General features: G+C 42.0%; 1 protein-coding gene across 2 annotated transcripts in view; it reads left to right on the top strand.

Moving 5' to 3' along the window:
- Window positions 1-15,322, top strand: part of prickle2b (prickle homolog 2b) — a 90,791-nt gene that overhangs the window by 66,982 nt on the left and 8,487 nt on the right. Inside the window, exons 1-2 of one of the 2 annotated variants that reach the window (XM_020633103.3) lie at window positions 4,673-5,171; window positions 10,930-11,113. In XM_020633103.3, coding sequence (XP_020488759.1) covers window positions 10,982-11,113 — 132 coding nt within the window. In that variant the 5' untranslated portion in view covers window positions 4,673-5,171; window positions 10,930-10,981. Of the gene's footprint in view, window positions 1-4,672; window positions 5,172-10,929; window positions 11,114-15,322 lie in introns of those variants that run through there. The other variant, XM_065955045.1, reaches the window with a different exon arrangement.

The following is a 15,322-nucleotide window of genomic DNA, read 5'->3' as shown; positions in this document are numbered from 1 at the left end:
CACCCTAGAGAGTACTGTCTGTCTACAGTGGAGATGGATGGTCTCATGGATAGACGAAGGTAGAGGACTTTGAGTGTGTTTTTTCTCTGTGTTCAAGAGTCTTTTTGTAAGTGGGACAGAAGGTGCAAAAAATAGATCCCGTACCCTTGAGGAGTCACTCCGCAAAGTCACCTCTTTGCCCTGGGCCTTAATGTGTAAAACCAAGTGTCCATACTCTCTCTTTTCACTTCTTGCAGTCTGCCTCTTTTTCCCCTCTTTGGCTTAATGGCTTACCCAGGCCTTTATATCAGCAAGGACTGTGCAGCATAAGTCAAGGCTGTGTGCTAACAAACCCCCAAGCTAATTAGAAATTTTAGCCAAGCTGGCTCGGCTTCTCATTTCCTCGCCTTTTCCCTCCCTTTGGACAAATACCACTTCACCCCTCAAGCCGTGCAGAATTAATCCAGTTAATGTTCAACACAGAATGAATAATGTCCACTTATCTGCTGGGAACATGGGTACAGAGGGGGCTCCTGCATGGGTAGAAGACCCACAGTTAACCCCCAGATTTAGTGTCACACTAAATGGCTGTAGTTAGGAAGCCAAACGACTGCTAGGCTAGGGCGAAAGAGAGTCAGGGTGTCTTTAGAGTGACACTGCTCTCACTGATTGTCAGCCTTCTATATCAACATAGTGACAGCAGCTCCATTTGGGAAACCATCAAACCTACTGGCAGTAACTTCCTCTGCTTTCTAACTAGATGTGAGTGTTCACATGAATGACTGCACTCTTAATGTAGCAGAAGGGGAGTTAGCCAACAGCAGGCAATTAAAGGTCAAAAACAATCTGACTTTTGTTGCTGGTTGACATCTTCTGCATCATCACCAATGTGCCATTTACTGAGTAAACACCCCTTGAATAGTTTGTTGATGTCCTTGCACAATTAAAGGCTAACTCTATTCTGCTCCAGGCTCTCTTCTAGGCTGCGTTATACTTCAATGAATGGTTATCAATAAAGTATCATTGCACAATACTATAAAGACAAATGGTTCATAGAAAAGGACGAGAGCAGGTTTAACCATTTTTGAAGTATTAAGAATTGTCTTGTAAACATAAAAAAAAAACCTGACAGCAAGGTTTAAATCATACTTTAGTTCTTATCCTGCAAACCATGCTCAGTGTTGGGGCATGAAATATAAAGAGAGAAACCGGTTAAGACTTATGACTGTACGTTAATGGGTTACACTCTGGCTGCATGGTGTCAGTATGATTTGGTTTGAATCAATCTTTAAACTACACTGAAGTTATTGCGCAGCGCTGCAAAAATGTCATAAAGGATCTAATTAAATCCTTAAATTTCCGTTTTGCTTACTAGCCCTCATATTGCCAAAGACAGTTCCTTAGGAATGCAGTGGTGTTGCATCAGTTGGAAACCAGTTTGGGATCAGTACTGGGTTGCACGGTACACCAGCTATTCGCAAAGGTCATATGTAGCCAAGTTTGAACATAATTTCCATTGTTTTGAAAGGTGGGATAAATTTGAGGATGTGGAGGAGCAGAGAGTTTTACTGCCTGTTTGGTGTCGGCAGTACATTCTCCCTGAGAAATGTGTCATGACTTTGAATTGTAATCCCGCTGTCATTTTCCATGAGCAAAGATAATTCCATCTGTCCAGCAACAGAGTACCGCTAAATAACCTTCTGTTTTAGTTGAAGATTTCACAGCTCGATGTGGATTAAGGTTGTAGCTGTTCTCATCACCATGTCATGGTGCTTTGTCATATTTGACATACATTTGCGTTGCTGTTTGTGGAGTTAGTGGATGTTATGTTCAGTCGTTAGGCTTGTGACAAATAGGCACTGAAGGCAACACTGTAACAAACACTGAATAAAAAAATACTGTTCACTGATTGACCGCAGGATGTGAAAATGTCATTTCTGTGACAATATTTTGGTTAGTTTGGACGTAACGCTCTACTTGTTAAAGTGAACAACACGTCTCCATGGTGCAATAATGACAGCTTAAAGTTAGAACATACTAGTTTCAATGTTGGGTTGAGTGTGGACTTTGCACCCAAACTTAAGGCAGAACTTACATACAGTAATTTTAGCTGGTGCAGTGCACTCGAGTAGTCATACATTTGTTAAAGAAACTCTGCAGCATTGGGACAAAAAGTTGCATGGAAGCTAGCTCTCTCCCTCCCGCCCAACATGAGCTATCAGCTGTTGGGGTGAGTCCCAGCTGCCTCGTGTGTTGACTCTAGAGTGATAGCCATCAGCATTTGCCACATGAAAGGAGAGGAGACTGGTGTTCCTAAAAAAGCAGATGAGAAATAAAGATGAGGAGGCCATGTTTGAATGCTGGCTACATTTCAAGTCAAGATAACCGCATTGATTTATCAGGTGTGTTTTTCTGACCATATCAGGCCTTATGTAAATCAGATCCTCCCCCCGGTGGGACATAAAACATGTTCTTTCCGGATAAGATCGTTTGAAGTGGTACAACTTTTCTGCATACTTTCTTGCAAATAGGGCTCCTGGCCCCGGGGGAAACATGTATTTACAATATCAGCCATCCTGTCCTCTGATAAAGACAAAAGCCTCCATATGATTATGCGTGCTTAGGAAGGGAGGGAACCTGTTTCGCTCAATGTCTAAAATTACCATCTCTGTGCATGCCAAGAGTCCATGAAGGCAATGCTATCTGTGGTATGTCCCCCAAGCTGGCCTCTATGCTTTTATTCAGCCCACTCATGGCATTTAAAACAGCTTGCTGCAGGTCGAGGAGCTGTTTATTGGGGGAAAAGGGAGTGACTTAATGGATGCAAACCCTGGCCCCAAACCAGCTGACCAATTCTGTAGTGATCTGAGTAGAGCGGACAGTGTCACTTAGGGGCTCCTTGTAAAAGCATGTGGATAAGCCATAAGTACAGCCTGACGTGTAATTGATATTCTTATGTATGTAAAGGGGGCGGCGTTTATGTGCTGAAAACACCTGGCCACGTGTGACAAGAAGGTCCAGGGTAGAAAGACGACTTTCACTAAAGCGAAAAGCAGAGCTGTAGTTTGAGTCCAGGGAAGCCTGAGGAACAGTTCCTGAAAGGAGAAAAGAGACCACAACCCTGTCCTCACAAACTGAGGCGGTCATTCAGAGCTGCCGCCTGTTTTCAGCACTATAGTTCTTCCCCGTTATTTTGAAGCAGCCCTTTTTTAATTTCCTTCTCCCAGTCCTTTTATTTTTACTTGAGTTTAGCAAATAAGCAGCAGTGAGGATCTTTTGGGAAAAAGATACACAAATCCTGATTTAATTACTCTCTAACCCAGTTTCATGCTATCCCTCCTCCTCGTTGCCTTTTGAAAATCTTCCACAAATCTGTTAAGCTTCGATTGCCAGGAAGACTTTTGAGTGTTTTTTTCTCTTCTTCTTTTTTTTTTCTTGACACATTTTGCGTTACACAAATAAGAAAATGGGTTGCCACAGTGGGATGTTGTTTAACACTCCTACCTCTCATTGTGGGAAGAAGAGAAGAGAGAACGCATCATAGAGTTTGATGCCATGCCAGTGTTTCGAAGATTAAGAAGGAACCAAAATAGCTGAGGTAGTGGCAATCTGTCAAGGAATGATTGTGCTGTTTATATTGTTGCTAATAATTGAGCTAAATGTCATTTATTTATGAATCATATCAATCAGCGTGATTTCCCTCTCAACTGGACTGTATTTTGGTCAACCTATATTGGTCATAATGTTTTCATACTCAGGATTTAAAAAAAAAAAAAAAAATTAAAAAGCCGAGTGGAATTTTTAAATTGGCTTTATTATTTATTTTGAATTGAAAGATTGTCATTAGTCTGTAAACCTTTTGTTCTTTCTCCAGCTAATGTCCACTTCTTATGTTAAACAGCACTGTTTTGTTTACAGGAGCTCACCTCCCTGTTCCCCCATGTAGGCCCAGCACCCTGTTGCTCCTCTCTCCCTCTCTCTTTTCTTGTATCAGGCCGCTTGATTCCGGGAAGTGGTTTCATTCACATGCAAATCCTACCAGAACACCATCATTCACGCTGCTAATTACACCAATGTTGGGACGCTGACTTGCTGACATCACTCTGGGATATTAGCATTCAGGGAGGAGAGGGGCCTTCCTCCTGTGTGTGTGTGTGTGCGTGTGTGTGTGTGTGTGTGTGTGTTAAGTCAAGTGTCAAGCAGCGCTCCTTTGACAGGATATGGCAACTCTGCCGTGCTTTAAAATACAGGGGGTTTGGATTTTTTTTTTCACACTATTGAAAGTTCGATTTGGCCAAAATAAATACTTGACTCTCGCTTTCCAGCTTTTCTGCTATTTGTTCTTTGTAGATAACAGTGGAAAATCCTTATTCGACTCAAAGTATTTTAATAAAAAAATACTATATAGCCTTATGCTTACCCAAATGATTTGCTGGGATTTTCAAGATTTGATGGTCTTGCTATAAGAACAGAGTACCTTAGTTTTTCCCCTTTGCAAAAAACTTCCCTGTTATTCTGACTTCCATATTTCTTTCAAAAACTCGAAAAAAGTATGAACAGTCTATGATCTTCTTAAGCACTGCGAGCCTGTCCCTTAGCTTCATAGGTCCATGCACTTTATTTTGAAGGCTGTAACCGGAAGTCTTCATGTTATTTGTACGCGCTTGACGCTAGTGAAGGGTTAAAGCGCTGCTGTTCAGTGGGTCAGCAGCAGCGAGCGGAGCAGCTCCAGCGCTCTGTGTATTTACGCACCGAGAGTTCGCACGGATCTTCACTCAGACTCACTCCGGGCTTTCTTCCCCCCCTCTCTTCATTTGGATTTTATAATATTTCGGTGGACTCTGCTCTGCTTTCTGTTTTGGAACTGTGAAGAAGGATTCTGATTTTCCAACACTTTTAGTTGGCTTTTCGTTCACGCTTTCTCCTCATTCGCTGAACTCCTGACTGTGTTTGCGGATAACAGGGGTCTGACAAAAAAAAAAAAAGGCTTTTAAAGGGAGGGGGTGACTGTAGCAGAGGGGTGCAGACACCACGCAGCGGGTGAGAGGAGGGTGTTTTCGTGGCAAAAGCTTTCGCCTTTGGGAGTTTTGTGACAAATTCCGCAATGAGGAAGACTCGTTTTCAAACCCGCAACACCACAAGCAGCTCCGAACTCAGGGCTATGGCTCTCCTGCGCAGCAGTTTGTAAGAGGGTAAGCAGATGATTTACTGTTTGTGTTTGGGTCGGATTAGGGGCCGTTTTGTTTACGTTTCTTTACGATCCAATCCTTTGGGATTGAAGTAGGCTATACCATTTTCTATTTAAATCCATGACTTAAACCTCGGAGCCTCTTTCTGAAACATGCGCGTAAAGAAGTCCTGAAGGACAGATATTAAAGCCAACTTTTTGATTCAAAGTGGGAGGGGTCTTTTATTGTTTTGCATTTTTCAAGATTTCAACCTTTATTTGAATACTTAAAAGGGGGAGTTGTTGTAGGCCCTATGCTTTCCCTGCAGAGACGTGTTCTCATCGGGTTTTATCCCCCACCCCACCCCCTGTAGCGCAATGGTCAAGCTACTGTGCGCTCTGCAGCCACAAACTCTTTGTTGGGATTCTCCGTGTCATATGGGCATCAGTTTGCCTGTAAATGATCAGATACATAATTAGGCCTCTGTTAAAAAAAACTCCAATTACTTTCCCATTAAGTCAACCTGTTTCATTTCGTATCTCCACTCAAGATTCAAATGCTCCTGCGTTGAAACTCTTAATATGTACTTTACGTTTTCTGCAAACTGCATCGAGAACAAGCGGCACTGATTGTTGAACTATCCTAGTTATATTAAGAAGAACATTCAAGACCAAATGCAGGCTAATTGAGCCGTTTAGGGGGGCTACTTTTTGTCTGTGCAAGGGTCACTGGATTAGCACATGAATGGACTGACGGTGGAGTGATGAATAATGTCGCCTCAGCAGCTGGCTGCAGTATCATTGGACTCCTGCATAGGTCTGAGAGCAGCCCAACGATGCAATGAACTGACAGAAGCTTAAATGTCAAATCAGCATTATTCCTGATATTCGAAAGTATCTTTGCATTAAGCCTTGCATTAGTTGATGTTTAATTCCCTTCTGAGACTTTAAAAGAAAAGTCAACATCATTTTCAAATAAAACTCCTCAAATGAGTGATGTCTTTGTAGAGTTAAATGTATCTCCTGAATTATACATCATGAGCTTGTAGAGCGAAACTCTTAAACCCTTCTGTATGTCTTTATTTTAGAAATGTCTGGCGATGATCTGTAACCGGTCTCTTGAGTAGGCCTATACATCCGAAATATGTGTGGAGGTAGTCCTAGAGTCTGGTCTTTAACATTCCTATTTTCCCATCCAGAGTAGTGTCACTTTATGTAACAAGTCGACAGTGAATTAGCAAACCCTTAATAAGTAAAGGGACCACTGTGTGCTGTAGCCTGAAGAAAAAAGCCCAATCTTGAAATCTATTTAAAAAGTCTTGTCGAGTGCTTTCACTTATACACAAAAGTCCTGAAATCGTAATTTTTCAGGATGAGATACATGTGTGAACGCAAACAGCTGAATTTGTTTACTCTGACTTCAGCTAGATTTTTTCCTACCAGCCTCTGGTTAGTTTTCCGTGTGATTTTGGGGTGAGTCCATGTGAGAACAGAGCAATAAATATTCAGGAAAATTCACAGCCATGAAGTAATGACGTCTATATCCTGTGATGGTGCAGAATCATAGACATATGCACTTGTCTGGTGCAAACTCTGTGCATGTAATGAACTTGTTTCATTATAGTTCTGTTGCTGTTGTCACAGCGGGAATACTTCAAGCTACACAAAGCACAAATATACTTGGATATAATGGCAAAAATTGTCATCATAGCGTCAGACTCTGTTACTTCATCTGCCACTTTCACACAATGAACTGCCCCTTGAGCCTAAATTTTACCCCCCAGCTTTAGGGTTTGACATATGCTTTATGTTTAAGTGTTTTTAAGTAATTCAAGGTCATTCATCTGCGGGCATAATCAGGTTTTTTTCAGGAATTTGAAAACTTCTTTCAAAGCTGTAGAGGATATTATAAAACCATCATGCCGCTTAACATCATATGTTTGATTCTTGGCATGCCCCTTCAAAAAAAAAACAAATGTCATTGTTTACCAGCTCTTACAGGGGGACTATAACCATTAAGGTTGAGGATATAGAAGACCAGATCGTGTTGATAATAAAGCTGGAACTCAACTTTGTATAATTTGTTATGACAGGTGAATGCTGGCCTAATGTGTGTCCTCAGGAACATGCTGCATCTGGTTCATACTAATTGGCCACTAATGGAAAACATCTCTCTCGTGCCTGATTCTTGTCTTGGAACACCTCAAGCCATGTTTAACACGGATTAACTCCTAATTGCTCTGAAGTCAAAATGCAGCCTCATGTACGTTCTAATACTTTGTTTCCTTGTTTGTAGGTCATTTGTGAAAGGGATTTTTTTTTTTATTGTTGTTGAAACCCCTGAAAATAACAAATGTTTCAAGACACTGAGCCTCAAAATTCACTGACCTAACAAAAGGCTGTTTCAGAGGGGGAAAAAAAGTCTGTCCTCCTCTTCCCCTACTTCTTCCAGAGAAAACAAAAGCAGAAGCAGGAAAAAATAAGACAAGACTTGGCTGAAATATACTCCCAGCTGTTCTCTCTCCTGTGCTTTCCTCTCTAGTTATCCAGCTTTCACTTTTATGCATGCTGCCATTAAAAGATGGGATTTTAATCTGACCCTCTTCTAGTGATGCCATGGAAAAGCTACAGTGGTTTTGGGACCTGGTCAGGAATGAGAGAGAGACTGAGAATGGAGTTTCAAATGCTTCAAGGCCATACTTTCTTGACTGGCTCTGGAATAGGACTTTAATCAAATGCCTTTCTTGAGTTCTCTCTTTTGGTTTTGCAAAGATCATTTCTATGAGTGAAGCCATTCTTTTAAGCACATGTTCGAAGATGCAGGGAATTTGACCGAAGCTTTAAGAAAGGTTTTCTGGCCAAAAGCATGAGACCCCGTTTCTGAAAATCTTGCAGCACTGACCTAAATCAGTGGAACCAAGTCATTGTTACTGTCATAGGTTCCTATCTGACCCTAGTTAAGCATTAGAACAACCTGTTACTTGGGTTACAGTGCTCAACTAGAAAAGCGGGGCGATGATAATTAACCCAAAACGGTTAATCATTGTCCATTGACATCATGGTCGCAGTATTACTACCTAACAAAATACCCCCCAGGTCTTGACAAACTCCACACTCTGACCGACCAATGAAACATCAGCATTTACATCTCCCAGGGGATGAAAGGACAGTCACATTTAAATTATAAAGAACAGGCCTTTCAACTTCCTTCTCTTTACTTCAAAGTTATTTATAAGGCATTGGTGATGCACTCAACCTGCATTACCAAAGTCCCCCGAATCTCTCCTAATTGAAATCATGTAGATTACAAGGGGGAAACTCTGGGATTAAGTTTCAGTTGAAAGGAAATCCCAGGCATGTGCATGAAGCGTGTTGTAAATCAGGAGGGTTGGGGGGGGGCTGGGGGGGGGGGGGGGGGTGGGGACAGAAGGAGCAACAAGCCCCCTAAAGGTCTACACTACACAGTGCTGGTATTGGCAGATCAGATGTTTGTGAAGAAGGTCATCAACACATTTTGATTGATAGATTTAGTCAGTGAGGAGCGTTTCCCCAAAGGTCACAAGTTTCTCTGCATCAGGATTTGAACTCGGCCAAGACTGGATAGTCAGGAGCATTAGTATGTGTCCTCTCGGAAGGAATGTGGTGTGTAATGCTTTCACTCAAGCTCTGGCTATTTGTATACCCTTATCTCCATGAGACCCTACTCACCCAAAGGCAGAAATAACTTCTATCACTGAGCAGCATGTCTCCTGAATGGAAGAGGTGTCCATATATGCTTAATTATTTTTTGTCTTCACCTTCACTTCTTTTGTTTTCACTCTCAATCATCATCCTTGCTATAAAGTGATCATCCCCCCTAAATAAGTAATGAGAGTGAAGTTGCTGGGCTGTAATGAGGCAGGCTGAGTTGCCCCTGGCTATATCATTGTGCCGCTGGGACAGGGATTCGCCAAACACCAGCGGACCTGCATGACAGCTGCTTGATGACTTTCTCTGCCTGAGCTGCATTTCTGCTGTGATTATCATACATATCAATATTTATATTCTACCCACGTTATGTGGGTTTTTCTGGAGTCAGCATGTGCAGCCTGTGGCTTGCACTTTGACAATGTCATCAGAAGGGGTAGAGTCTGCCTCCCTGCTTGAGATTCTATTCAAAGTTAGACCTGGCAGTGATAAGCAGTAAGGAATCCAAAGTGTTGACTGAGATTTCGTCCCACTCCAGACCTATATTTTCTCACATCTTCTTTTTTAACGATAACACGCTGCTGCATGTCAGTGGGATGTTTTTACTTGGAGATTCCCAGGAAGTTCCAAAGCATTTCCGATATCCTTTCCATCACCAAAATCAATCAGTGCTAAGCCAAGCAGACAGAAGTGCTTTGTCAATCTAGACTCAACCTGTGGACAGAAAGGGCTCCATTGAACGAGAGACAAGGTGAGACTTGGCCAGCTCTCCACATGGCGCTGTCTGCGCTCAAAACTCTTTACACCAACAGATCCTCAGCCAAGCAAGCTGTCAGTCTGTCAAGGAGTGTCCTGAGTGTCCTTAAGCTGCTCCGTAGGGCTCTCAGTCAGACAGGCAGGCGTCCGTCTGGGAAGGTAATTGGATTGTCTCCTTGGTTTGGCTGCCTGAGGGGGCAGCAAGGGTTAGTGGGATACGACCTTCTGGCCAATGACAGCTTCCTTCTCATGCAGGCACTTAGAGCTGTCAAGGACACATGGATCTGTATGTGAGCAGTGTCTTCTCCCTTTTTATCCAATATAGAGACACTGAAGGTTGGCTGTATATTCACATTCATCCATGCACTCTGGTTTCCAAACAACATGCTGTTCTGCTTTTTTGCGAGATGTCTCACATGATAGTTGTCAGTCTCTTAGGGGTTAAATTTGACAGTTAATGTCAATAATTTGCAATACAACACTCAATAGTCTTTTAAGGCTACAACGATGAACGAGAAGCTAGCAGAATGAGTGTTTGTATTAAACACTACCAAACACTTTTTTTTAAAAGAGTTGTATTAGTTTGATACTTGCCACTTTGTAACTGTGTCGGTCCACTTGACTAATGACACTGAAGCACTCTAAGCATCTGCTAGTGTTTCTGTCTAACCTTGTACACAGGAACGTTTGTGTGAATACAGCCTGGCTTGCACTTTAGTGTGTTCATACAGACTGCTTTCCATCACTGTCATTGGCTGTATTCTGCTGATTTCCATCGGCTGTTTGTGATTATATCCTTGTTCAGTGTATCCCAGAGGATAATTGAGCATTGTTTGTGGTACCCTCTTTCCACTGAGAGCTGCAGTGGGAATCCTTGACCTTTAAACTGTGTGATGTTCACATCCTTTATGTGAAGAAGGCCTGCAAACATGCACAGACTCCATGTCATTTTGAGTCAAAGTCAAGAGTTTCATGAGGTTTTTATCTCGACAGGAAACCTTAGCTACAGTAAAGTAGCATGGTTAAGACATTTTTGTATCTTTACAGGTTGTCAAAGGTAACCTTTCTCTGATTAATGGAAGGCTGAATACATGTTATCTTGTTTGTTCTGAACCCTATCTCCCAAATGTAAATCTATTTACTCCGTGATGTTTTCACCCCAGAGGTGGTTTATATTCTGAGGCAACATTAGCTGAAATGAAGAAAAGTTACTGTCAAATCAAAAATCATACTTCAACAGGATCGTACACACGGCGAACTGAACCCTGCTTTAATTCATCTGAATCCGATGCATGCTACATCAGCTTGACAGAGTGTGTTTTTCTGTGTGTCCATTGCAGGAAGATCTGTGTGCACTGTAAGTGTCGTCGTGAGGAGCATGCAGTGACAGCCATGCCTGTAGAGATGGAGAAGACTGTCACCAAGCTGATGTATGACTTCCAGAGGAACTCGACCTCAGATGACGACTCAGGCTGTGCGCTAGAGGAGTACGCCTGGGTACCTCCGGGACTTAAACCTGAACAGGTATTACCATATTATACTCTTACACTCAGCCACACCACATTCAATCTGAACAGCAAAAACTGAGCTCTATAGCACTTTGGAACTCTCTTATATCAAATGACGATTTGAGCCTTGATAAAACTACAACTTACAACTAATAAGGTGTTTTTGATTTAACCACCCGAACCGCAAGACAGACATTGCAATGTTCAGATGTACATGATTCAAACACCTGGGAGAAATACAATGTTATCGTTATTAAGTCATGATCATTGCCTAACCATGAGAGAAAATGTGTTGCAATGATTTGAAAAGACAAACAGTGTGTGAAATTTTCTACATTCATGGTGTAACCTGGGTTCAATGTGAGTATAGTTTTACACCTCGTACCAATTTTGTGCAACTGTTACGTTGTATCTAATAGTACTATAGCTAGCTGGTTTTGCAAGCTAAAAGATATTAAGGATTGTGTGCCTCCAGCAGTAAAAATAATCTTCACCTAAAAAACATGTTAACAGTAGGTTTCACTGCCCTTGAGACAGATAATCTTCACCTGTGTGAACACATTAAATGGCCCCATGCATTTCGATTAAATCCAATTTTACAGTACTCCGCTCAGCCCTCGGTGGGAACATGTGGGAGGGTTTCCAGGACAAAAGAAGTGTTTATGGGGGCTGGTTTCATTTTGTTGATGAGCTGAGGACAATGAACCGGTCAATATAATATTGGCACAGCTCCCAGGTTTTCACCTCTGAGGACCGAGCGCTGCTTCTTTTTTTTTTTTCATTCCCCTCCAGGGCCACACATCCAACCCTGAAGTCAATTAGGCTCCCATCCAGAGGTGATATGGTCCCATGAACACTAAAGCCATTAAGAAGACTGGACTGTGCAGCATGGCACAAACACAAGCCTGAACAACATTGATAGAACATGTTATGTAGTGTACTCTTGTAAACTCTTGTAAACTATTTTTTTTATTTTTTACAACTAAGAACATTTGTTTATTCCCTATATGAAAAATGTCTGCAGTGATAATATTATTTTATTTCCACAACTTTACTTCCAAGTCATCCAAGCTGTGGAAACATTTTGTGTGACCGGCTGCAGTGGAGCGGATGTACTCCTGATGTGGGGCTTTTTTTTTTACCACCAGTTCTTCCTCTGCATGAGGAAAAGACAGAGTGAGAATAAAGGAAGATTGTAAACACAAAAGCTAATCTCCAGGATCTAAACTGTGGGTTTAGGTTTCCCCCCGCAGGGAGTCAGTTTTGTGTATGAGTCTGCTGTTCAGCCAGCAGCGGTGTAAAGTCACTATTCTGTAACCAAAGATTGCAGACCAGGACTGCTGTATTCAGTGAGATATATCTGAAGATTATGACGGATAACATACTATCCTCCTGTGTGTTCGCATTCGTGTCGGCAGTCTCTATAAATACAGAGTCAGTAATAAATGATGGATTTTTATCACCAAACACAGCCATTACATAGTGAGTTCACGATTTTATGAAGATGCAAAGCTGCCAATATTCTCTCCCCTACTGTCTCCTCTTGCTCTCTTCTCTCCATCCTTCTGAAATACAATTCTTGCATGTTGCCAAGTTACAGCTTGTCAAGGCCAAGTATGTCACTCAGCAACAGCCAGTAACTGATTTTTTTTAGACTCCTTAACCAATCACAAAGCACGAGATGCACTCTAATGTGCAGACTCTGCTTAGCATTTACCAAGATCTGATTTTAATTTGCAGTCGAACATGAAGTATTCTGCTTACATGTGGGTTAGTTGAATAGCAATTAAGTTTGAGGTCATTCATGCAAGCTTGAGGTCTTTTGAGGCCCTGTGGATAAAATACCTTTCAAACAACAAAGGGCCAAACTGAAAGGGCTGGTACAAGTGGAACCCGAGGCTGGTTCCACCTGCACCAAAATGGACTATTTAACCCCTCCCCATCTGAGTTCAATGATTATGAAAACCTTCAGACCCTGACCATATTACAGCCAGCAGCTTTGAATAAGAGAGGAGTTAAAAGAGATTGGGAGTTACATTGAGCACTTTTCACAGAAAGATAATTGTGTAGCCATGCTGGCAATGTGGCTAAAGAGATGGAAAGTTTGAATAAACAGTCATGAACAGGAGAGGATAAATCCTGCAGAGCTCGGTAATCCATCTGACTTCCCATCAAGCACAATCACAAGATTAAAAAAATAAACATTAGCCAATGTTTCCATGCCAACACACCAACCTATGTTGTTTAGAAGAAGAAAAATATACCTGCTTAGAATCAGCCACTAATCAGTGATGTTGCATTTATGTTAACTCGGCTATACCTGAAAACAATCTCACAGATCTGCTAGTTTAGCTAAGGGCGATTTTGTTAAATCACAGTTGCAGTGAAATATGATATATATGTTTAAAGATATATATATCCTATATGTATTGAACTGCATTTGAAATAGCTTTCACAATTGGGTGTGAGTGAGACGAAAAGGACAAAGAATGAAAACGCAGCCATTGAATCTGCTCAACACTTCACTATGAAAACAGCGTCTTTCCCACCATGTTTGGCTGTAATGAGCAGTGTTTTCTCTACAATATAATATCTGTGTCCACTAACCACTGTAAAGTGGCTCGTTGAGAGAATGTTAGGAGTGGTGCCTGGTGGTGTCTTTTCCTCTGGCTCTCTGGCCATTAACAGCAATAGAAACCAGCTGTGTGGAGTGATCACGCTTGTCACTCAGTTGTGAAGTCCTACCATTTGCTTTAGGCTTTAAAAACACTCCTCTCAGTACAGTACGAACTCCTGCCCTGTCTTTAGCTTCATCTGCTTTCGATTACAGTTATTATCACAAGCTGCTCCTTTTGGCTCTCTCTGCATCTGCGTCAATTATATATGTGTGTGTGTAAGTGTAGCGTGTATTTGTGTAAGTCTGTGTTTGTGTGTGTCTGTATTAGTGCATGTCTCAGACGTTGTGTTTTCCTTGGGGCAATGTGCCTTTCACCTACAGACTGTAACCCTGATGTTGTAATATGCATGTTCTGCAATTTATCATTAGCAGTATGTGTGTGTTTGTGTGTGTGTGTGTGTGTGTGGGGGGGGGGGGAGGTGGGTATTTTAAAGCATGTGCATATAGTCGCTGTGTGATTTATCAGTGCCGGACCACAGCCAGTCCTTCATTGACTAACCTGAGATGCCCCTGGCGTCCCGTGCTGTGTTGCTTGACATGGATCCTGCGTCGCTTGCCAACACTAGTAAGCCAACAAAAACAAGGCAAAAGGAAATAGGTCACACCTAAAGCCAGGGGCTGGGGCTGTTACTTCAGAAACAACCAACATGGGTCCGTAAAGGCTGTGAGGAGAAACTCATCATGTAGAAATGAATACACACAGATTTAGGAAAGTTGCACCTAAATGTATTAGAATATTGGGGTGTTGATGACCTAGCAGTTGGTTCACACCTCGTGTACGGAGGCTACAGTGGCCCCGGTTCAAGTCCGACCTGTGGCTCCTTTGATAGACTGGGTGTTATTTTTCAAGGACAAACCTGATGACTTCCAGTCAGTAGATCCATTTAGTAGACATATAAGTCATTTAGATTGAAGCCACCCAGTCAGCTGGTATCGATCATGTTGAGTCTGTCGTTACATCCCAAGTATTCTGTTACGTGTTTTGCTATTTTTGATTCTTCTTGTCTTGCTCTCTTTTCTACTTTTACTGTTTTCATCGTCAATATTTTATTGTGTCTGCATTCCTTTCCCCACTACTTGCCTTTTCCTTTCAACCTCTGTCCTCAAATCTCACTTTAAACCCTGCAGCCTTTGCAATCCCCCCCCCCCCCCACCCACCCAATCACATTCATATATGGCTTCCTGACCTCTGTAATACCCCGGCCTCCTGTTACTGTGTAATAAAAAAGACCACACTAAATAACACTGAGATGACATTCATTGTCTGCTGCTGTAATGTAAAGAATGTCCAAGTAATTTGGAATGGTCAGATTAGCATTAATCCTGCGGCTGCACACATGCACATGCACTGTTACATGCATACCAGTTAATCACTTTTTTGTCCATTCATGTGTGTGAGTGTGTGTGACAGGTCAGTAATACATTCTCATGTCAATGGGCAAAGATGGAGAGGTGAGGTTCCATTAAGTCGCCGCTGGTGGGCCATAAATCAAAGTGATTTTAAGTGTGTCTGTGTCTGTGTGTATTTGTGTGTTTTGGCAACTCCCT

The sequence above is a fragment of the Labrus bergylta genome, chromosome 5 (assembly GCF_963930695.1).
Source record: "Labrus bergylta chromosome 5, fLabBer1.1, whole genome shotgun sequence".
NCBI lineage: Eukaryota > Metazoa > Chordata > Actinopteri > Labriformes > Labridae > Labrus > Labrus bergylta.
This window is presented reverse-complemented; position numbering and strand designations above follow the sequence as displayed.